This window comes from Epargyreus clarus, unplaced genomic scaffold, assembly GCF_041222505.1.
Source record: "Epargyreus clarus isolate Ecla_fem2 unplaced genomic scaffold, WU_Ecla_fem_2.2 ptg000011l, whole genome shotgun sequence".
Lineage (NCBI taxonomy): Eukaryota > Metazoa > Arthropoda > Insecta > Lepidoptera > Hesperiidae > Epargyreus > Epargyreus clarus.
In genome coordinates this window covers 989,859-1,012,588 of record NW_027332219.1, presented here as the reverse complement: position 1 = coordinate 1,012,588, position 22,730 = coordinate 989,859, and the positions used below count along the sequence as shown (strand labels likewise).

The 22,730-nt window shown below is 39.6% G+C and overlaps 2 protein-coding genes across 2 annotated transcripts in view; one reads left to right on the top strand and one right to left on the bottom strand.

The window, feature by feature from the left end:
- Window positions 1–53: 53 nt before the first annotated feature.
- On the bottom strand, window positions 54–19,028 carry Opa1 (Opa1 mitochondrial dynamin like GTPase). Its single transcript, XM_073077705.1, has 22 exons — window positions 18,680–19,028; window positions 17,761–17,983; window positions 17,139–17,274; window positions 15,395–15,550; window positions 13,630–13,716; window positions 13,042–13,193; window positions 12,417–12,598; window positions 10,044–10,154; window positions 9,172–9,301; window positions 8,707–8,805; window positions 8,148–8,279; window positions 7,543–7,688; window positions 6,790–6,951; window positions 5,691–5,884; window positions 4,808–4,903; window positions 3,788–4,002; window positions 3,234–3,375; window positions 2,446–2,659; window positions 2,117–2,198; window positions 1,058–1,192; window positions 705–774; window positions 54–242 (listed from the first exon to the last, which is right to left on the bottom strand). Exons 1-22 carry the CDS (start codon window positions 18,706–18,708, stop codon window positions 178–180), a joined length of 2,958 nt encoding a protein of 985 aa, XP_072933806.1. The 5' UTR covers window positions 18,709–19,028; the 3' UTR covers window positions 54–177.
- A 219-nt stretch (window positions 19,029–19,247) lies between these two features.
- The window catches only part of Ehbp1 (Eps15 homology domain containing protein-binding protein 1), a 32,926-nt gene continuing 29,443 nt past the window's right edge, over window positions 19,248–22,730 (top strand). Inside the window, exon 1 of the mRNA XM_073077704.1 lies at window positions 19,248–19,450. The gene's annotated coding sequence lies outside the window, so the exon portion shown is untranslated. The remainder of the gene's footprint in view (window positions 19,451–22,730) is intronic.

Genomic DNA, 22,730 nt, shown 5'->3' with positions numbered 1-22,730 from the left:
GATTAGTATGATTTGGCTTGGTAAAACAAAACCAATGAATAAAACAACGTATATTTCCTCAACATTTTATTATAAATATAACTTAGATCAAGCCGTTAAATTAGCAACAATAATACATCCTCATAGGTACATCAATATACAACGTACAACTAAAGTAATCGCTACAATATACAACTACTACTTCTCTTTGTTCAACGCTTCTATAAATTCTTCTAGCTTCTCTTGCACTTGCCTAACTCGTTCTGAAAAAGATTTATTGAGCATTTATACTTGTATTGTATTCTGTATTTTTTAACATTTTTTTGTAATAAATTTGTTTGCTAATAAAAATATTTGTTTTACTGAATTATTTTTTGTTTCAAATTGAAAACCTTTTACAGCATTTTGTTTTAACGTTTGTCATAAATAATTAAACTGTACAACAATGATGTGTAAATGTCATTGTTTTATATAAAGTTAATGTAACCTGAGGTCTAACTTGGAACGCACTATCTGGGGCACGGCAGTGTCCTCGCTAAGTCGAGCAAAAAAGCGGCACGGCCGTACCATCCATTTCTCGAAGCATATATGTGCTTACCATATTTGAAATCAGAATACAGCAGCGCTACAGTGCATAAGGCAAATATGTGTGATATTGGTGCTTCTGGAATCTAACCACGTAGTGTTCAACCACCTTAATTTTTTATATCACTAGAAATACTTACTAAGTTCCTCGGCCAGTTCAACTCTTCTCCCAGAGAGCAGTTTCTTTTTCAGATCTGGATCGGCAGCCATCTGAAAAATACAACATGATTGCATGATATGGCGTTTTGTAATAAATCTGAATATCGAAAACATTAAAAATAGTGTTCGATCGAAATTACATATTATTACGGTCAAACACGGTCGCGCTGTCTTCGATCCGCTAATACCTATTATTTGCTGTTGCGACGCGACTGTTTTCTATATTCAAAGCGGACTAGCATTTTAGCGCGGACTCTACAAGGGTAAGGACGCTATCCGTACCTCGTCGAGTTCTAGTCATAGTAGATTACATTCAATTATAAAATAGTATTACCTCATCGAGCACCTCCCTCAGCTCGCGATCTAGGCGCGCGGCCTCGCGGTTGCCGATCTGTTGTCGCAGCGCGTTAGCCGTCGTTCGTAACGTGGTCTGCACGCGCCAGAACATCACCACCTCGCAACACTCCTTCTGCGGGGAACGGGGACGATATTTTAATCATTAATTGGAAAAATTGATGAATACTTGCGAGATTACTTAGATTTTTGCGAGTCTTGGAGTTTGTAATTAAAAACTTTTTGCGAGTTGCACTGACATCTTTCATTGTGTTTTCAACAAGGCGTAGACAACGGATGACACTATTAACTATGAATTTAACAGACAATACTATAATAACCAAAAACAAAAAAAAATAGTTAATTAATTAGTCCTATGGGCATAGACACATATGTATGTATTAAATAAATATATAATGAACATATTTATCAACGTCATATCATAGTGGGCACTATCGACCCGATAACCACATAATTGTGATGCATACTATATGGTTTTCGGATCCATAGTGCACATTAGTAATTATTATTAAAATGTCAAACACAAATGAAATAGTCCAAAATCGCGCTCATTATTATGATCTATAAATAAATAAATATATTTTTTTGTTCGACTTGGCGGGGGCACAGCCGTGCCCACAGATTCGGAATGTATTATTTACTATAACCTTTCATATTTATAACTAAAAACTCATTCAAATAGTAATAATAGTAGCTTTCGAAAACATCGCGGACACACAAATTTACAAAATTACATTATACCGTAGTATAGCCGTTGAATACAGAAACTCATTAAAATCGGTTAAAAATTACTACAAATGAAATCGATACTCATACAATCAATCATAAGCTAAATCTAGAAATTCATAATTTACGTGTCAAACGATCGAAATCAGATACGATATATAAGAATTATATATTCACATACGATATATAAGAATGGGTTTCTTATATATCGTATGTGAATCTTATACTCAATAACAAAATGTTTTTCTTTCTAAAAAGTACACCTAAACGAGTATACTAATGTAGTATATATTTTAAAATAAATTATACTTACTTCAGTTCCATTCTGTTGACTATACAAATAGAAGCTCTTTTTACAATCCCGCGCTCTCGTCTGTGCTCGTTGTAAGAAGTTTCTGTAATAATGAGATTTACAAATATAAATATTGCAAATAATATAAATGCTTTACACATCTCATTGAATATAACTCCATGAACATGTTATATAAACTACTAATTCATAAGTTTGAAAATCCTCAAAACTTTTAACGGTATTCTTTAACCTTTAGGAGCAGCCCTTTCAAAATTAGCTATTTTACACATCATATGGAGCAATTAGACGGGAGCCTAGAGCAATCACCAGGGCTGGCACCCTTCACTCACTTCAAGTAAACAGGTTTCCAGGTCTCGCGGATGTACTCGTTATCGACTTCAACACCCCGTCGTCTCAGGTTGTCTCGCACGGCGACAACCTCGTCGTAGGCTAACGTAGGCCGGCATGTTCCGAGGCGTTCCAGCTCGCTCCGTACTTCGGCGCGACGTTTTTGTTCCTCGTTGCTTGATTGCCAGTATAGCCAGCGGTCGCGGAAGCCGGGACCTGAGTTGTGGAAAAAAGCATAGCGTTTTAATAATACTTTTACTGATTTTTGGGAACATATTTATTTCTTTACAAAAGAGTCGTATTTTCATTGATACCACCTTTATTATACCACGATTACGATTTTTTTGGGACAGAATTGAATAAAAAACAATTTGGTAAGAAGTGCTCTATTTTGATAAGAACACTATTGGATGAATGTATATAGATTTACGAGTTGCTTATATGAAGCATCTTAGTGGTCAGGGTAGCAACATCTGTTTCTGAACCTATCGACTGTAAGTAGATCTATTTTAATTGGTTGACGCCCTATTTCGATGTAATTACATACTTCAGCGCCATTAACTGCTTAACAAGAAGACAACTTTTGATACTTTGTGTTACAAAAATACTTAGATACATAAGTAGAAACTGTTATTTAGCATCAAGAACTTTGAAAGTATTTCACCACCATTTTTCCTACATTACAAAAGACTCACACACACTTTGACATTACAAGCTTCAAACCACTCACTAAACTAAGACTCACTCAACTAACTAAGCACTAAGCTCAAGAACTAGCTACATCACTCACCAGTGAGAGCTTTAAGCTCCTTCTCAGTGTCATCGAGCCTCTCCTTGAGCGCGGAGTCCATGAGCGCCACGGCGGCGTCCCAGTCCGCGCGGGAACTCACGCAGCGGTCTTGTAACGCGTTCAGTTGTAACACACGTAACACCTGGGGAGTTCATATATTTTATATCACTTTATTTTTTATTTTTATTAGCGGTCGCCCAGTGGTCGAAAATCGATCATAATTATATAAAAATTCTTATGAGAAATCAACAAAAGAGTATACATATATGAGTAAGCCTTCCCGTAATTTGCATCCATGTAGGTTTTATATAATGTTGATGTTTTTTCATGATAAAATATAATAATGTCAGTGTGTCATTTTTCTTAATGTCCATGTATCATTTTATAGGAAAATATTGATTACATTTGTGAATTGTATGTGTTTGTGTCAAATGATTGGTGAGAGACTCTACTCGACTTTAGACTCTTCTTCACCATTAAAGCGTGTAAAAATTAATCAATAAAACCCACGTGACTTTTGTACGTAAACAAGATGTGTGTTATAAGTTACTCACATCAATGGCTCTCTCCTCCCAGCGGTGCCTGGCGAGCGCCTCCTCCACGGCCTGTCGCTTCAGCGGCTCGTATATCGGATCCCCCTCGCCCGCTCGAGCCAGCAGCGCCGCGAACTCATCCCGCAAGGCCAGCCGGGCCGCCTGGATCGACTGCGCGGGGAGCTCCGTCTCCGCCCACTCGCGGAGTTTTATGTCCACTGACGTGTTGAATTTATCTGTTGAGGTGTTATGTGTTAGTTATAACAAAATTATAGAGAATTCAATATTGTTGGGATGTTATGTGTTACTAGTTAGAATTATAAAGAGCTGAATTTACAATTAATACCTTAATTTAACTGTTAATTTTAAAATAATTACAATTTTAATATACGTACAACTTTTAATGTACGTACATTTTTTAAGGAATTACACTTAAATATAAATTTTGGTTTTTGGATATTTAACAAAAAAGGGAAATGAATTACGAATTTATTTAATATGAAACTTTGCATTCAAAACTCAAAAATACAATCCCAAACCTATTTTTGTCAATCAAAAACAATGATACTGTTAGTTACATAATATACGAGAAATGAATTCTATCGAACTTTAATCAAAAATAACAAAAAAGTCACTAATTCTGTACTAGTACGATATGATGATAAATATGTGTAACAACTTAACTTCAGTTTGCCAAAGTTACTGATACAAAAAATGATGTAATATAATTAACAAAATGTTTTGTATGTATGATTCAAATCAAACTTATGAATCAAAATAAAACTGAAGAGTTCCAAAACTAAATTTTCACTCATAAAAAACGATGTGATTCAAAATTTAAATACAAGGCCCGATTTGTCTATGATTAAACCAACAGATAATTTAAACCAAACAAAAGACAATATAGACATATTATGTAGCTTCAGTGTTTCTAGGGATTTGGTCTATCCATAGACAAATTGTACGTCGACCATGTATTCAAATTTTAAAACTAAATGAGATATCTACAACATTATGCCATTACACACAGTGTTTTCTTACTGAAATTAAAATCGTAAGGGTGCGTCCATAAAGCTGGCATGTTCCTGAGGGAGCTACCCGTGTGCGAATATTTTATTTTGTGCACCACCGGTATAACTGGAGTAAATAAAATAGGGGGTTTAGCTAGGAGAAAGTTATATAAATTCTCGATTAAATAGAATAAAAAATAGATAGATATAATCAAAACATATTTATGCCATTTGGTTGGTATGGCACGGTTGTAATAATGGTATTCCATGAAAGGTATTCAAGTGCGATTCTCGAAACCCAAATTGATAGACCTGGAATATTGTCAGTATAAAGTTATTATAAAATTTAAGCATTGTTTTGGAAGTATAAAGTTCACCTGACGGTAAGTGGTCATCGCTGTCCATGGACATTTGTATCAACTTCAGGGGTTGTCTAATGTCGGTTGTAGATGAGTTGATGCACTCGAGGAATAAACATAATTATGAAACTTAGCCGACACCCACACCCTTCCATTGCAACGCACTGCTGCTTCATTTATTTCTAGGTGTATTGAACTCGTTATACCACTTTCGAGTGTTCTGTGTGTGCTTGTGTCTTTGTCTCTTTCTCTCTCTTTCTCTTAATGTGTCTGTCCTTTGTGCGGTACGCGTACTTTCTTTGTCTGTGTGCTTGTTGCGTGCGTGTGTATGTGTGTGTGTGCGCATGTGAGCACACACACACTCACATGTGTGCGTGCGCGCGCTCTAGTGTATATATTTGCGTGCGTATGCGTGTGTGTGTGTATGTGCATGCGCGCGCTCTAGTGTATATTTTTGTGTGCGTATGCGTGTGTGTGGGTGTGTATGTGCATGTGCGCGCTCTAGTGTATATCTTCGTGTGCGTATGCGTGTGTGTGTTTGCGTGTCGCACTGACCGCGGTCGTCGTGCGCGTGGTGCGCGGCGGGCAGGTATATGCCGGCGAGCACGCGCGCGGCGGCGGCGGCCCACAGCGCCTGCGCGAGGCGCGCCTCCCAGGCGGCGGGCGGCACGGCGGACAGCTCCGCCGACTGGTCGAGCAGCTCGGCGCGCGCGCGCTCGAACAGCTCGTCGCGGTCGAGCTCGCGCTGCCTGCGGGGAGGCACGCTCGTAACTATAGTCGTCACAATTTAATTGGCCCCGTAGAACCCTTTCGTAGTTCGTAGTATCGAAGATGGTAGAACCCTTTGTGGTTCCACTCCGGCGGCACCACCGCCACACCTATTTCTACTTAATAACAGCAGTGTTAGGCGCTGCTGTGTTCCGGTTTGAAGGGAGACAGACTTTTCCCAGGCGTTCCAGCTTGGTCCTCAGGGGTAGCGGCGCATCTGTGGCCGACCTCAGGTGAGAATATCTAATCCTATCTAGAATTAATTACAGATGTCCATGGGCGGCAGTAGCTACTTACCATCAGATGGACTGTATGCTCGTCTGCTACTCCAATATTATAAAAAAAATAATAAAAAAAGGTCAAGTAAATTGGAGCGAAGTTAAGACTGATAACAAAGTAGTAACAACATAACATTCCACTGAATGGTAAATGGCGCTGCCACCCAGAGACACTAGGTGAAACTAGATTCCTGCCTGAGATTGGTCACTGATGCACTTACCCTGGACGTCTAAATTCAAGCGCCTCTGAATATTATGTCTCCCTTACCACACCATTCAAACTAGAACAGCAATGCTTAACACTGCTATTATTAGAGATAGGTGTAAAAGTAGTATGAGTACCCTTAGTATGAGTTTTTACAAAAACAACTGCTTTTGTATTTGTTTACATATTTCCCATACATTTCTGATCCTGATACAGTCCGCTAGGGGCGCTGATTGGAAATGTATGAGCAAATACGTAAACAAATACTAAAACAGACATTTTTGTAAAAACGTAAAACCTCATACTAAGGGAACAGATCACAAAGGGCTCTACCACTTGGTGCTATTCCACCACCATTCAGCCAGAAGCAGTCCATCACACCTGGTACTGCTGGCCACGTTACCTGGGGAAGGTGTTCTTCCACTCGGTCTCCAGGTTGAAGCGCATCGCCTTGAACGCATCGGCCTGTTGCTCCACTGTGTCGCGCACCATCCGCCAGAAGCAGTCCGCCACGCCTAGCGCCAGGTTGCGAGTGGTCACCTGGGCTGCTGCTACCAGACCCTCCCTGCAAACACATCATTAAAATAATTATGTAACTTAACTAGCTGATCCGGTAATCGTTGTGTTGCCATATAAATAAAACAATGTTAAGGGTGAACAACTCTTGTCACTTAGGGATATGAAAAATAGATAGTAGCCGATTCTTAGAGCTACTGAATATGCATATAAAATTAGGTGGAAATACGGTAAAACCGTTTTGAAGGAGTACAGTTACTAACATTGTGACACGAGAATTTTATATTTGAGATAATTTAATTATCAATTTTATGCCTGTAATGTTAGATGTGACTTTTGAGTAAATAAATAAGATTTAAGTCGCTAACGAATAAGTACTAAATAGGAAGAAGTCTGTCCCTGTAGTTCCGGGACTAGAATAGGACTACGGTATCCCCTGCCTGTCGTAAGAGGCGACTAAAAGGGGGCTTCCGGGGTTGAAGGCAAGAGTGGGAGCTCGAACCGTCCAGCAAGTGACTCCGGGAAGGACGACGGTATGTGTGGTCGCATACCGTCGTGTATACTAGACGGAGTGATCAACACGCTAAGAGGACTGCGGACACTATATTTTTCAAGACACACACATTATCATATAACTCACTTGAAAAGCTTCGAAGAGCGGAAGAATCGCTCCTCATAGTCGCGTATGTTCTGTATGGAGTCGTCCTTGCGACTGCGGCCGGTGACCACGGCGTAGTAGCCCAGCGCCTTCATAGGGAACAACTTGCCCTCCAGGATGCGACGGATCTGAGAATATTGACGATATTTTACTAAATAAAATGGATTATGACTTATGAAGTTAAAAATGTGTTAGGTAAAGTTAAATTGAAAATGCTTTATGAACTTAACAATGAGATTTCACAAAAAAAACGAATTAAATGTTCTATAAAACTGCTACTATGACGTGCTTAGGCCACAGACATAATTTAATCACACCATTTTATGTGATTAAATTATGTAATTTACATTTTAAGTACCAACCAAATTTTTTTTTTCACAAGTCTCAATGTTTTCCAATTCCTAGCATGAACATAAATGGGATGGATGGATGGATGGGATGGATGGGATGGGATGGGATGCCTTGAAACAAGCGTTATATGCCAAACGTTGGAACAAATATTTGTGTGCTGTGGCAAACATTTGCATAAAAATCTCTATTTTATGATGATGAGCATGATGATATGCGCAGCCATAATAATAACTCACCCTATTAGGATTGGCCAAGTTCTCCTCAGCGAGGTCGACCTTAGTGAGGACGAATATAGTCCTCTTGCCCTGAGGGTCACAGGACGCCACCAGGTCTGTCACGTTGCTACGTTCCGCGTCCACTGAGCCATCCTATTAATTCAAAGAAAATAATAATAAATGCATACAATATAATAAATTAATTTCATTATTGCATAAATGCTATTTTCTTCATAATTTTGAAATTTTGAAGAAAATACCATACATGCAAATAGATACTGCACACCATAGCGAGTTAAGGGTGAATAGGCTACTTCTAGGCAAGCGTGTTTTGTCTAAGACTGCATCTTGCTCAACATCAGGTAAGGTTGCAGTCAAACGTAAGCCTATTGTACGATAAAAAAAAAAAAACTTTTTTCACAAGCGTATCTTCACTAGCATGAAATGAGATATTATTTATAAGGATTAAGATTTGGTGTAAAGATTCCTTTTTAAATTTAAAATTTCCAATTTTCAACTGGCTATTTCGACTATAACAGAAACTATTAATACATTAACTGAAACTTGTTCTTTCATCTACCTGGATACAAAGTATGATAGCGTTCGGATTGTCCATATACTGTTTGGTCATTTGCTTGATCGCCTCACGGGTGTCCGCCGCCATGTCCACTGTTTGGGTCTGAAAACAACATTAAATAAATATAAATTATTCTGTGTGCTGAAAGAAGAAACATTACAAGCTTATTTATGAATGAAATTTATGTTTTTATCAAAGTTTTAACCCTGATTGACAGACAAGGCACTCAATTTCCTTTTGTGATGTAGATAAGCACTGACGATTTTTTTAAACCTCTTAAAAGTACCAAAAAAGAGTTTTTTTACAAATATTGTTGGTCTCATTACAGGTAATGCATATTCAAGTCTTTCAGCATTTCATCATGAGGAGTCTAATTGTTTATTGCATCTATATTTTCAGTCATAATATTCTCGGTTAAAAGACAAAAATACCACAGAAATCCGAGGTCAAAAAGTATAAGCGACTCACAGAGATAACTCCAGGCAAATCCACCAAAACCATACGAGGTAGCCCTGGCCCTTTGACAGACATAGCTATCACTTCGGTGGACACAGTACGACCGCCGCGGACACTGTTACGCATACGGAGCTCCACTTCTCTGGAAATACACAAAAAAGTGATTGAAAAAACATAATAAGTTATGTTTACCTTGTTATAATCTGGTGGCACGGCAGTGGCCTCGCCAAGTCGAAAAAAAGCGGTATGGCCGTACCATTCTTATTTCGAAGCAATTCAAGCCATTTTCTACCCCCTTTATTGATAAAACTAGATAAAACTACCTGTACGGTCTTTGACCGCACATCGCTGACCACGCATTTACGCCAATCGTGGAAACATTCAGAGCACTACGTGACGCGTACAAAAGAAGACAATTTCGCGAGTGTACTCACACTATCATTCAAACAATCATATTATCACGCAATAAATTTAATTTCTTTCAAAACCTCTATCATTTCACAACTATGAAAAGGTGTTCCCTACACTATCCGTTGTAGATAAAACTAGTTATGCCTTTCTTAAATGACATTAAAATAAGATATAAATATGATTACTTGCCACTGCCGTCCAAGGATATCTACATCCAAACCATCCGCTTGATGTCGGTTCTCAGAAGTGTAGCTACTTTTGTGGACTAATAACTACTGTCAATAATCAATCTATCAGAATTTTGCTAAACAAAGGCCAATATTTGACAATTTCCAGCAGACAGAAATGACAATTTGATAAAATTCTGACCTTTTATAGTCAAGGTATTGGATGAATTTGAAGAAACCTTGTCTCAATAAAATATAAAAAAATGTTATTTAATCTTGCTGATACTGTTAATACTGTATACCTACTTGCGCAAATCCGCGAGATCAGACTCCTTATTCAGATCGAATTCCCTCGATGAGTCATTGAACTGCGCCACGTGATACGGCCCTTCCGATAGTGTGACTTTCACTGGTGCCCTGGAAACAGAAAATAGTGTTAAATTCTTATTTTTCATTAATTTCCCTCCTCTTTTCAGAGTGAGAGTTTTAATGTATGGTTTAATGAATTTTTTTTTTTTTTTTTTATAATATAAGAGTAGCAGACGAGCATGCGGTCCACCTGATGGTAAGTGGCTACTGCCGCCCATGGACATCTGTAATTAACCCCAGATAGGATTAGATATTCCTACCTGAGGTCGGCCACAGATGCGCCGCTACCCCTGAGGACTAAGCTGGAACGCCTCGGAAAAGTCTGTCTCCCTTTCCACACCCTTCAAACCGGAACACAGCAGTGCTTAACACTGCTGTTATTAGGTAGAAATAGGTGTGGCGGTGGTGCCGCCGGAGTCGAACCACAGAGGGTTCTACCACCTTCAAATCCTTCATGTATCTGTATGTATGTGCCATATGTTAATATCTTGGGTTGCTCAGACCCTTTATAAGTGGCCAAGTTTCAAACTACAAGGCTATCACTGCTTCTCCAGGTAGAACACTTGCTCTGTGTGGAATTGATTACATATGTTCATAGGTGTTAGTGACAACTACCATCAGATATACTACAATAAAAATATATTATAAATTATTCGTTTCCTCTTGTAGTGTATATGGGTAGGTGAATATTTGTTTTGAGTGCATACGTCACTACGGTCGTGTAACGATTGAGTGAGTCAGTCTGTGTGCGATCGTTGGCCCGAGTGGCCGTGGTGGAGCTAAATAGTATAGCTATCAGTGCGCGATGCGTCCTTCCACTATAGATCATCTCGAGCACGGAGGTCTTGCCGGCGGACTGGTCGCCGCCCAGCACCGCGTGACGTCACCCCCTACCTGGTGCACATCTCCCCGGCGCCGCGCGGGAAGATGCGCGCCTGCGCGATCATCTCGAGCACGGAGGTCTTGCCGGCGGACTGGTCGCCGCCCAGCACCGCGTGACGTCACCCCCTACCTGGTGCACATCTCCCCGGCGCCGCGCGGGAAGATGCGCGCCTGCGCGATCATCTCGAGCACGGAGGTCTTGCCGGCGGACTGGTCGCCGCCCAGCACCGCGTGACGTCACCCCCTACCTGGTGCACATCTCCCCGGCGCCGCGCGGGAAGATGCGCGCCTGCGCGATCATCTCGAGCACGGAGGTCTTGCCGGCGGACTGGTCGCCGCCCAGCACCGCGTGACGTCACCCCCTACCTGGTGCACATCTCCCCGGCGCCGCGCGGGAAGATGCGCGCCTGCGCGATCATCTCGAGCACGGAGGTCTTGCCGGCGGACTGGTCGCCGCCCAGCACCGCGTGACGTCACCCCCTACCTGGTGCACATCTCCCCGGCGCCGCGCGGGAAGATGCGCGCCTGCGCGATCATCTCGAGCACGGAGGTCTTGCCGGCGGACTGGTCGCCGCCCAGCACCGCGTGACGTCACCCCCTACCTGGTGCACATCTCCCCGGCGCCGCGCGGGAAGATGCGCGCCTGCGCGATCATCTCGAGCACGGAGGTCTTGCCGGCGGACTGGTCGCCGCCCAGCACCGCGTGACGTCACCCCCTACCTGGTGCACATCTCCCCGGCGCCGCGCGGGAAGATGCGCGCCTGCGCGATCATCTCGAGCACGGAGGTCTTGCCGGCGGACTGGTCGCCGCCCAGCACCGCGTGACGTCACCCCCTACCTGGTGCACATCTCCCCGGCGCCGCGCGGGAAGATGCGCGCCTGCGCGATCATCTCGAGCACGGAGGTCTTGCCGGCGGACTGGTCGCCGCCCAGCACCGCGTGACGTCACCCCCTACCTGGTGCACATCTCCCCGGCGCCGCGCGGGAAGATGCGCGCCTGCGCGATCATCTCGAGCACGGAGGTCTTGCCGGCGGACTGGTCGCCGCCCAGCACCGCGTGACGTCACCCCCTACCTGGTGCACATCTCCCCGGCGCCGCGCGGGAAGATGCGCGCCTGCGCGATCATCTCGAGCACGGAGGTCTTGCCGGCGGACTGGTCGCCGCCCAGCACCGCGTGACGTCACCCCCTACCTGGTGCACATCTCCCCGGCGCCGCGCGGGAAGATGCGCGCCTGCGCGATCATCTCGAGCACGGAGGTCTTGCCGGCGGACTGGTCGCCGCCCAGCACCGCGTGACGTCACCCCCTACCTGGTGCACATCTCCCCGGCGCCGCGCGGGAAGATGCGCGCCTGCGCGATCATCTCGAGCACGGAGGTCTTGCCGGCGGACTGGTCGCCGCCCAGCACCGCGTGACGTCACCCCCTACCTGGTGCACATCTCCCCGGCGCCGCGCGGGAAGATGCGCGCCTGCGCGATCATCTCGAGCACGGAGGTCTTGCCGGCGGACTGGTCGCCGACCACCACCACGCGCGGCAGGCGGCCCGCCTCGCCCGCCTCCCAGCCCGCCAGCTCGTCCAGCACTGCCGAGTACATGTCGATCAGGGAACGCTGGGGGAAAGGAACACAGAGGTAAGGTTAGAGAAATAATCATTACAGCAAAAGCGTAATCACAGGTAAATGTAGGTTTTAATGCAATGATACACTTGTATGCCCCACATTCCATTTTCACTTATAACGGTTTCTAACTTTCTACACTTATAACTTCACGCTAGGAACACAACACACAAAAACTATACGAAAACATAAACACTCTAACCCAAAGCAGAAATATTCATTCATCAGAACAGAACTCGAACCCTATTGCACTCCACCACGCAAGTCAACAATATATGTATATCTTTTTTTTGCTGTCCATGTATGTGACTGTGTGTTTTGTTGTTTGTCTGCTTGCTTGTTCATTTGCTTTTTTATCAATCCTCGCATGTATTTGTACATGTGTATTCGAACATGTATAGTATAGCGTAATACAAGTGTCACTATTAGTCACAAACCTTCATCTTCTTGGGCGGCGGCTGTCTCCCCTGCCGCAGCAGCATATTCTGCTGCCGCAACTCCCTGTTCTCTTGTTCGAGACGTTGCAACTCGCGCTGGTAGCGAGCTTGAAGCGCTAGTACCTCTTCTTGGAGTGCGTGGACACGTTTTTCTGATAAAATATACGGTTTAGGTTAGTAATGATTTTAGAAAAGCTATTTCCCGCATGTCACTGAACATTTGCAAAGCTGCTTTTCTATTACTGTAAGACCTTTGTCAGACATTTGTCTGGAGTAAACATTAGGTTTAAAATCACCCTCTACAAATATCTAAGTCTATCTTTACGAATACCTTTGAAAAGTACACGATGGAGACAAAAAGATTTTCATATACTGAAAAATGAAGGTATGAAATTCCGAAATTAGTCTAAAGTGAGTAAAAGTTACTGTTTCTGAAATTTTAATTACAGATTCTGACTTAAGCACATTATAAAGACTTCGAGGGCTTAGGTCCTCCTATTTTTTAAATTTCGCCGTCCCATTAAAAGAACGAAAATATTTTGCAGGGAAGAGTGTCATAATATATCTTACATCCAGTGGTAATCTTACCATAAGCAGCAGTTTCGTCGGCCGTCGTCCGAGCCGGCGCAGGCGCAGGTCTGCTCTGCAGGTTATTCACAATCTTCGCTGGTTGCTCTGTTATACAATATACAACATTTCTTTAATAAATGATATTCAAAATTACGTCTAAAGATAGGCTTATTCATTTGTGAGCGTGTTTCGCACAATTACAGAAACTGTCTGTGCGTTGTTCATTTACATAGTTATTTACAATTGCAATGTTTTATTTCAGAAATAAAGGTTTTGATTGTTGTTTCTAACTGATAACGAACAAGTGACAAGAATACTTTCTATTTGAACGACTAGGTCCATTTCAAAATTACACACACAGACCCATGTACAGAAATTAATAGACTTATAGTAGGTATAGGTAGGTAAGGTAAGTTTATACTTAAATTAAAATATTTAATCGATGTTCATTCTAATGATTCTATGATGTAAAAAATGTAATGTTAATGCTTTTTCAATATACTGTTGCGGCAAAGATAAATCATTCATATATGGTTATTATGCCTCGATATAAAGGTCAATACCACGATGCCCTTTATGATTTACGATGCTCTTCAGGTGATTACCATTCCACTATCTACTTTATGTCAATAAGCATTGAAACTACTTTTATAATGTCGCGAGTTGCAATCAACATCTAATCAATACATGAACTGATTGATACATGTATTCTAAGGTGACATTTGTTATATAGGAAATATAGAGGGCCCAAGATACAGCCTAGTTAACTGTCTAAGTAATTATGACTAAACCAATCAATAGGGCCATTTCTTGTCACGCATGTTGACGCCCACACGCGTGTCTCAATCGTACGCGGTTCGCTAAGATACTTCACAGAGTCATGTGTGAGGTGGGACACGCGTGCGGTTGAAAACACGCGCGACAGGAATAGTGCCTATAATAGATTGTACTTACCATCAAATCCTATCAGAAGAATTATGATATTTACACTAGGCTTTTGTATTTATTTACATGCAAAGTATACAAGATATTAAAACAGTTTTAACCAGCACCATATTAACATATGCTGTTAATGAAACGCTAACGTATGACAATTCTAACATTTTAAACATACTACTAGAAAAATGTTTCTCTCAAAACTTTCTTTTTTTATCATTTCTATATTACATAGGTACATAACTTGATCAAGGAATACATAGCCGATGACTACATTTAACTAAAGCATACTACATCAAATGGTTACTAGAAGTAGGCGTAGTAATAATGAAAACAGTGCATAATGAAATCTTTATCGAGATTTGCGAAAGAATATTTCCACAGATTTTATAGTAAGTCCTCACTTGCCTTCTTTGTAACGGCAACTTCGAAGACCGCCTTTTAACCATCATGCCGGAATGTCATCTACTTAAGTCTAAGCCCAATTAAATCTAACATAAATATGATAAGTGTCAGTAAAGAAGCTTTTGTTCATATATATTTATTTACAAATTAGACAAGCAACTTTTAGATACTCGTCGAGGATAGACGAGCATGTGCTAATACAAATATGTAAGTATTTTACACGGGTATATTCGGTATTGGCTACGACGTCCGTTCTCTGCGGATATGTCAACGTTCACATCGATTTTGTAAGGCAAATCAAATAATAACGCGTGTGTTTTCATTTCTTCGTTTACATACTAGTCATTGTTACGCGAGTTACTTGGCGGATTGTCCGCGAGTATCTAAATGTTGCAAAAGAGTTACCACAACCACAAACACTACATCTACAAAACAAACTTACCGACTTCGTTGCTAGCAGCGTTGTTAGCTGCCGCCGCGGCAACCGCGTCCTCGTACCTCTGCGACAGCCACTCACGCAGTTCCGCTGCACGGGAAGCGCCCGCCTCGCGCAGCCGCGGATCTGAGTGCACCGACAGCGTCAGTGGGACTGGCGCACCTAGCACGATACGAGCGTCACAAACACGGGCCAGTGCGCGTGCGTACGAGACAATGTCGTGTGTGTGTAGTGTGAGATGTGAGCTCTAGAGAGACTGCAGCTATCGGGGATCTGAGTGCACCGACAGCGTCAGTGGGACTGGCGCACCTAGCACGATACGAGCGTCACAAACACGGGCCAGTGCGCGTGCGTACGAGACAATGTTGTGTGTGTGTAGTGAGATGCGGCCTGTAGAGACTGCAGCTGTCGGGGATCTGAGTGCACCGACAGCGTCAGTGGGACTGGCGCACCTAGCACGATACGAGCGTCACAAACACGGGCCAGTGCGCGTGCGTACGAGACAATGTCGTGTGTGTGTAGTGTGAGATGTGAGCTCTAGAGAGACTGCAGCTATCGGGGATCTGAGTGCACCGACAGCGTCAGTGGGACTGGCGCACCTAGCACGATACGAGCGTCACAAACACGGGCCAGTGCGCGTGCGTACGAGACAATGTTGTGTGTGTGTAGTGAGATGCGGCCTGTAGAGACTGCAGCTGTCGGGGATCTGAGTGCACCGACAGCGTCAGTGGGACTGGCGCACCTAGCACGATACGAGCGTCACAAACACGGGCCAGTGCGCGTGCGTACGAGACAATGTCGTGTGTGTGTAGTGTGAGATGTGAGCTCTAGAGAGACTGCAGCTGTCGGGGATCTGAGTGCACCGACAGCGTCAGTGGGACTGGCGCACCTAGCACGATACGAGCGTCACAAACACGGGCCAGTGCGCGTGCGTACGAGACAATGTCGTGTGTGTGTAGTGTGAGATATGAGCTCTAGAGAGACTGCAGCTGTCGGGGATCTGAGTGCACCGACAGCGTCAGTGGGACTGGCGCACCTAGCACGATACGAGCGTCACAAACACGGGCCAGTGCGCGTGCGTACGAGACAATGTTGTGTGTGTGTGTAGTGTGAGATGCGGCCTGTAGAGACTGCAGCTGTCGGGGATCCGAGTGCACCGACAGCGTCAATTACATAGTATCGAATGTTAAAATAAGTAGTAAATTATAAATAATTTTAAAATAAGTAATATATGCAAAATTGTGCTGAATTATGAGACAATGGTAGTATGATTTACGTTGTGAATTAATGAGTTTAAAAATTAGAGTGAAATGTGTATCAAATGTTATGTCATGTATATGTCATACACATAATATAAAAATGCTACTTTTTATAATAAACACAGTCACACTTAAATATCACTAGTTTAAAAAACATGCATTGATAGATAAATAATTCTAACACTGACTAGTATTTTAATATGACTTAATAAATGGAAGGCAAAGGGTTACATAGCACTATTTAAAGGGTATTTTCATTTGTCAATTAATGATTTAGTGCACTGAGAAATTGACAGATCGTAGACACATATAATTTCCGAAAAATATGAAAAAACACAGAGATCCATGGAATTGAAACAAAACTTTTCTAAACTAAACACATAACCTACCACAAAATAACTAACACAACATCAATATAACAAATATTTTAAAATTCAATAGCTGTAAATAAACACTTGAGTATGATGAAATTTTGAAGTATGTGAACTTACCAATTTGTAGCTGATCGCTGATGCGGTCCTTAGCGGTGAGGAGGCTGTCCGTGAACCTGTTCCACTGGTCGTTGTCTGGTAGCAACTCGTTCAACCAGCCCATGTCGGGGAGGCCATCTTTCCATTCTGCATATTTCTGTAACAAAGATGGATGGTCTTTAAAATTGTATACTTCTGACAGTTATAGTTATTTTTAAACAGTATGTTCTTGACTATTTGTTATTTTTCTTATATGGAATGTCTCATAATACTACAATAAAGTATAGAAAGTAGAAATGCCATATTTCTGATCTTTGGTTTACATAAAAGTCACGCACAAGTTATGCACCCATGGTTTACACACAAATCATACATGTATTTAGCATCATGAATTAGGTCATATAACTATGCATAGTTATTGAATTTTCCTTTTTTTTTTCTTACATTTTAGTAATCAATTACTAATTCAATTGTAATCTTGATCTGGACTCCTAAGTAGACATTTATGCAATTGTATAATAACACACAAATTACAGCAAATTAGTATAAATACTGCTGATATGAACCTGTAAATCGGTGTGGGCATATAACAGTTAACTAACTGTAAGGAGACATAAATTTAAATTGAATTAAAACCTGGTACCTTATTTAAAGTCATGCCACCACCAACAGCTCCACCAAGCACAAGGTATCTGATCTTCAAGATGCCCCTCACAGCTCTCGCTACCAGCATACCATACTTCCTCTTCTGAACGTGACTGGTGTCCACAGGCTTACGGAGGAGTAAGCTGCGACCAGTCCAGATTGAAAATGCTACTGCTCTTTTGTCTATCGCTGGCCATGTCGTGGACTTACGTAGGGAAGAGCTGGAATATTAAACAAAAAACAATATACAGTTATATAAATATAAACTATGTAATTGAATGTGTGATTGAAGTACATGTAAAAATTAGTACGATAATATAAATAGCAGTTTTACACCTGCAAATTTATCTAAATGTTAAATTTCTAAATTCCACAACTTAGGAAGTGCCCTTGGAACAACAGAGGGACAATAAAGGGTTGATTATAAATTCAAAACATGATGAAAATATGTAGTATTTCCAAGTGACATTTGGAAAAAAAATCTCATATTTCTTTGTTTTTTGTAAATTTTATCGATTATCAACCCCATTCATGTTTACGAATTTAAGTATTGCAATGGAACATATCTTTTTCTCCTTATAGGTTAAGTTATGGAGAATTTGTATTGTAATAATAGGGTAGTTTACAGTATTGGATTCTATATTCTCTACACAAAAATGGATTTAAAAGCTTAAACAATAAGCGGAAGATAGCGATGTCATAGTTGGCACGGATTCAGGGAAGTAAACGTATTGTTTTGTCTACATTTTATTGATGTTCAATATATTTGATCAATGGGTGTGTAGAGTGAAGAGCAGGAATTATGGTGAATTAAAACATGAGAAATTTGATGTAGATTTCGTGATACACGACCGATATAACGTATTGTGTTCACATTGTTTTTATTACTAGAATGTTTAACACAAGAATCGACATACCTCACACGGTTATGCAGTATTCTTGACATGGTGGCAACCGTGGTAATAGGTTTTTCTATTTTATTTAACAAATAAACATAAAAATCACGCTCTTAAAACATATTAAGGTGTCAAGGGCCAAAATATTTTCTTTCTCAGTTCATAACCTCCACCGGCTTCAAAAAATTCATAAAATCACGTAGAATCAAGATCAATCGAATGGTATAAATCAAAACTATTAAAGTAAATATTACACAATCAACTTGTAAATCATTATGTATTACTTCATTTTTTGAAAACTTGACAAATTACGGGATGACTGCAAAGGCCATTTTCGATTTCATTTTGGTGGTGCGTTCCGTAAACCGCATGATCGGTGATCCAATCAAATCAATGTCGAGTTATGCAATGTTTATTGGTTTTTTTTTCTAAATATAATTTTTTCAAAATAAAATAAAGCAAAATCACTTTTGTTAATATTAATAACAAATAATGAATAAAACAAATAAAAGTATTTTAAATATACTCATTTCGCAGTAGTAGCAACATCGGATATGCAAATAACTTTGTAGCAAGCAACACCATTTTGCTGAAACGTCAAAAAATGGACAGAAATTCACTGCAGTGTTTGATAAATTTACGTAAAAAATAAACGCCTTCTGTAAAAGGTTTCGTGATTTGTGGTCTCAGGCACAGGAAAGTTCAGTGATTCAGTGTTAGTGGTTGCAACGGTAGTTTTATGTGGCAATGAATTTCTGATGCGGACATATCCTTAATAATTAGCTGTGTAAGGTAAGTTGGATCGTGAATGTGAAGGTGGTCTTTATCAAGGGTGTTGTTTATTCATTATTAATTAGTGAGACGGCGGGATTTTTGACCCGGATGCGATTAAATCATCTTTAGTTTATAATGATGTAATTTTGACAAAAGTACAAATTAAGTGGTAGGGCTTCCAAGTGGGTTTTATTTTTAGCTCGAGTACTACGTACGATGGTGTTTGTTCGGGTTGAATGATGCACTGTTTACACTCCCTCCCTTGAGTTTAATTGCGCCTATATTTATTTTGTCGGGTCTTCAAAGGGAACTGCATTGTTCTTAAGCTTTTGATATCAGACTATTTAAGGCACTTTGAACTGAGCAAGTTGTGTTTGTTGATATACTATATCTTGATATTTGTTTTAGTTTGAATATTTATAAATTAATGAAGCTCATATACATTTTATATAAATGTTTTAAACTAATATTAATATATATTTTATAAATATATCATGTGATATGGAATTATATAGCATTTCAAGTTATAATAAAATTACTCACTGGTCTTAAAAAGACAAGTGCAATAATTGTACATAAAATAATTTCATTCTTCATTTAAGGTTCTTGTTGAATGTCCAACCCACATTCACCAAACTCAATAAAATTAACAATTAATTATTTAAATTAACAATTAACCAAATTAACAAATTAATTTTGACATAAAACAACCACCATATATCTTAATCTTATAAAATACTTATTTACACAAAGTCAAAACCTTTTTTTTTGACTAATTTTAAAAGCATCTAAGTACTGGAGCAGCTGTTATTTTGACAAAAAAATCCAAAGCAAAAAATATCATAAACATTTATGTGTAAACATCTAAAATTAGTAATGACTTAGTTAATTTTGTTTTGCAAAACATTATAAAACTACAGAATGTACTATGTAGTCATAATTTCAGTCATATTGTTATTTACTTCAAGAGAAACAGGAAATAGATGTAAAAAGCTGACTGTTATCCTCAAAGAGGTCAAATCACTTAACCCAACAGAATGTATAACAGAGAATATCATACTGTGTCTGCTAGTAACAGAGTCTGTATTCGTGTAATGTAATGTTCAGGTATTCATGAATAATGTCTATCACTTAATAATATGTCCATGAGTACATTTAAAAAAGGTACAAGTTAACTAAGGGGTGATTTAATTACAGTATTTATTTTTACATTAAAGTATCATGTATATAAATATATATATATATATATATATATATATATATATATATATATATATATATATATATATATATATATATATTTAAATCCCGGTATCATTTCTGCGTCCTTCCACAGACCAGCATTTCTGCGTCCTCTACTTATTTTCTCTTTTTTGCTTATAGTTGCTGTGTATATTCTTTAATACATTACATAGATGACATTACTCACATTTATTTAGACATAACTGACAAAAATGACATTATACACATTTTTCATTTCGCCCTCCATATTACATCCAAATACTCCGCCGCCAATGTTGCCTCCATTAGAGGTCAATGCTTCGAAAATGTAGGTATACAGCCAAAGTGTCCTTGAAGAACTACCTACGTACGTACGAAATAAACTCCGGTAAATTTTTTAGGGAACGGATGTTTGAAAACTTGTATATTGTCTTTATTCATTAAAGGCATCCCTTAAAAACAGACGACCTCTTTGTTATTAGCAATGTCTAAACATTTACTTCCCATCTTCAGTTTTTTGTTTTAATTTATAATAGGGAATATGCATGTGATTTAGATTTTCTTGTTATTTTTTTTCCTCGGCACTTTATGGTCCTGAAGTTACATCTCAACAATTTTTTTTATTTATTTCGTATAAAATTGATTAAAACTTTAATCAAAAATCGTAAATTATGCGAGCGAAATTCAAATTTGCAAAACGCATTGCCATTGGTCGAATCGAAACATGACGTCACGCACGTCGGCGTCGATATTCATACTGTTTGAGATAAAAAATGTTTTTATTAAGATTCCTGCAGTTTTTACTATTACCTAGTGCGATTTTCTATATAAGAAATAATCAAGAACAATGATTGAAAGTAGTTTTGTCAAAGCACAATCGGACTATTTACCAAAAATATGCAAAAATGGATAAACGAGTTTTTATGCTTAGGTCAATTCAGAAATATTTAACTGATCATAACTTAAATGTTGTTAACATTCGCCTATCTTAATCTTTATAATATTCTAATAGATTTTAATGCATTTTGTGTGTTTCAAATGATAGTGTATCATATAGATGTCAATAAGTACCAAACAAAGTAGATGATGAATGCAATATTTTAAAATTATTTACCTAAAATTATTGTTTGTTACAGTAAATGCAAATGTTAATGCGATTTTAGAGATACTTTATCTGTTTCCTATCTTACACCATCTTTTTCGTATTTTCACTTATTTTGAAACGGAAAAAAAAAACACTATGTAATAATTAAAAAAAAAATATTTGAAACACTAATAACATTGTTTATATTTTTACTACGTTAAGACGAAGTGATAAGTGATTTAAAATAATAAAATAAAATTGTGCATTTTCTCTATTGATAATTGAAGGATGAGCTAGATCAGATCGATCCCGGGGTCGTAGCTCTTCCGTCGAGAGTCTCTGGAGTATGCAGCGATACTGAAACATCTTTGAGTAACGACAGTCATAGAGAGTCAGAGCTCTTGACTGGTAAAAATTCGATGTCACCAGGAAAGTTCAGCTTGGTGGATTCAGACATGACGAATTCAGAAAGTAGTGACTCAGAAATTATTTTTCACTAGTTTATAAAGTGCGCTCTTTGTGGAAGACACAACAGCATCCCTAATTATAATTACTGCGAAAAGTATTTCAAGATTAGAAAATATTTCCATTCAAATTTTAACCGAAAGAACAAAAACTGTAAAACCAAAGATTTCAGTAATCAGAATCAAAGGAAGACAGAATATAGTACTGATAAAGACACAAACTCATATAAGCATCATATGCATCGCCGTAGAACCTATTATAAAGCAACCATTGAAAAAACATGCTAACCAAGATTTAAATGTTGCGTAGTACTTAATAAAAGGATATTTCATAATATACTGAAAATCTTGATGTTCGGTTGCTCTTGTGGTATTTCAAGTGGACATGACCGACTTTAATGCTTTAGGTGCCTGAATATACTTAAGAATAAATTTAATATAATTTACCATTTATTTTAGCTCATAAAGGCTCTTTTGTTTATATTTACTGCACTTGTGAAAGAAACAATTAAAAAAAACTACAAACATC

Excerpts from the sequence above, each read along its gene's own strand:
- Opa1 (XM_073077705.1), bottom strand. The coding sequence starts at position 18,708 with ATGTCAAGAATACTGCATAACCGTGTGAG. Across the intron at positions 13,194-13,629 it reads CGACGAAACTGCTGCTTATG|AAAAACGTGTCCACGCACTC; the intron begins GTAAGATTACCA and ends ATATTTTATCAG. Across the intron at positions 8,806-9,171 it reads ATTTGCCTGGAGTTATCTCT|ACCCAAACAGTGGACATGGC; the intron begins GTGAGTCGCTTA and ends TGTTGTTTTCAG.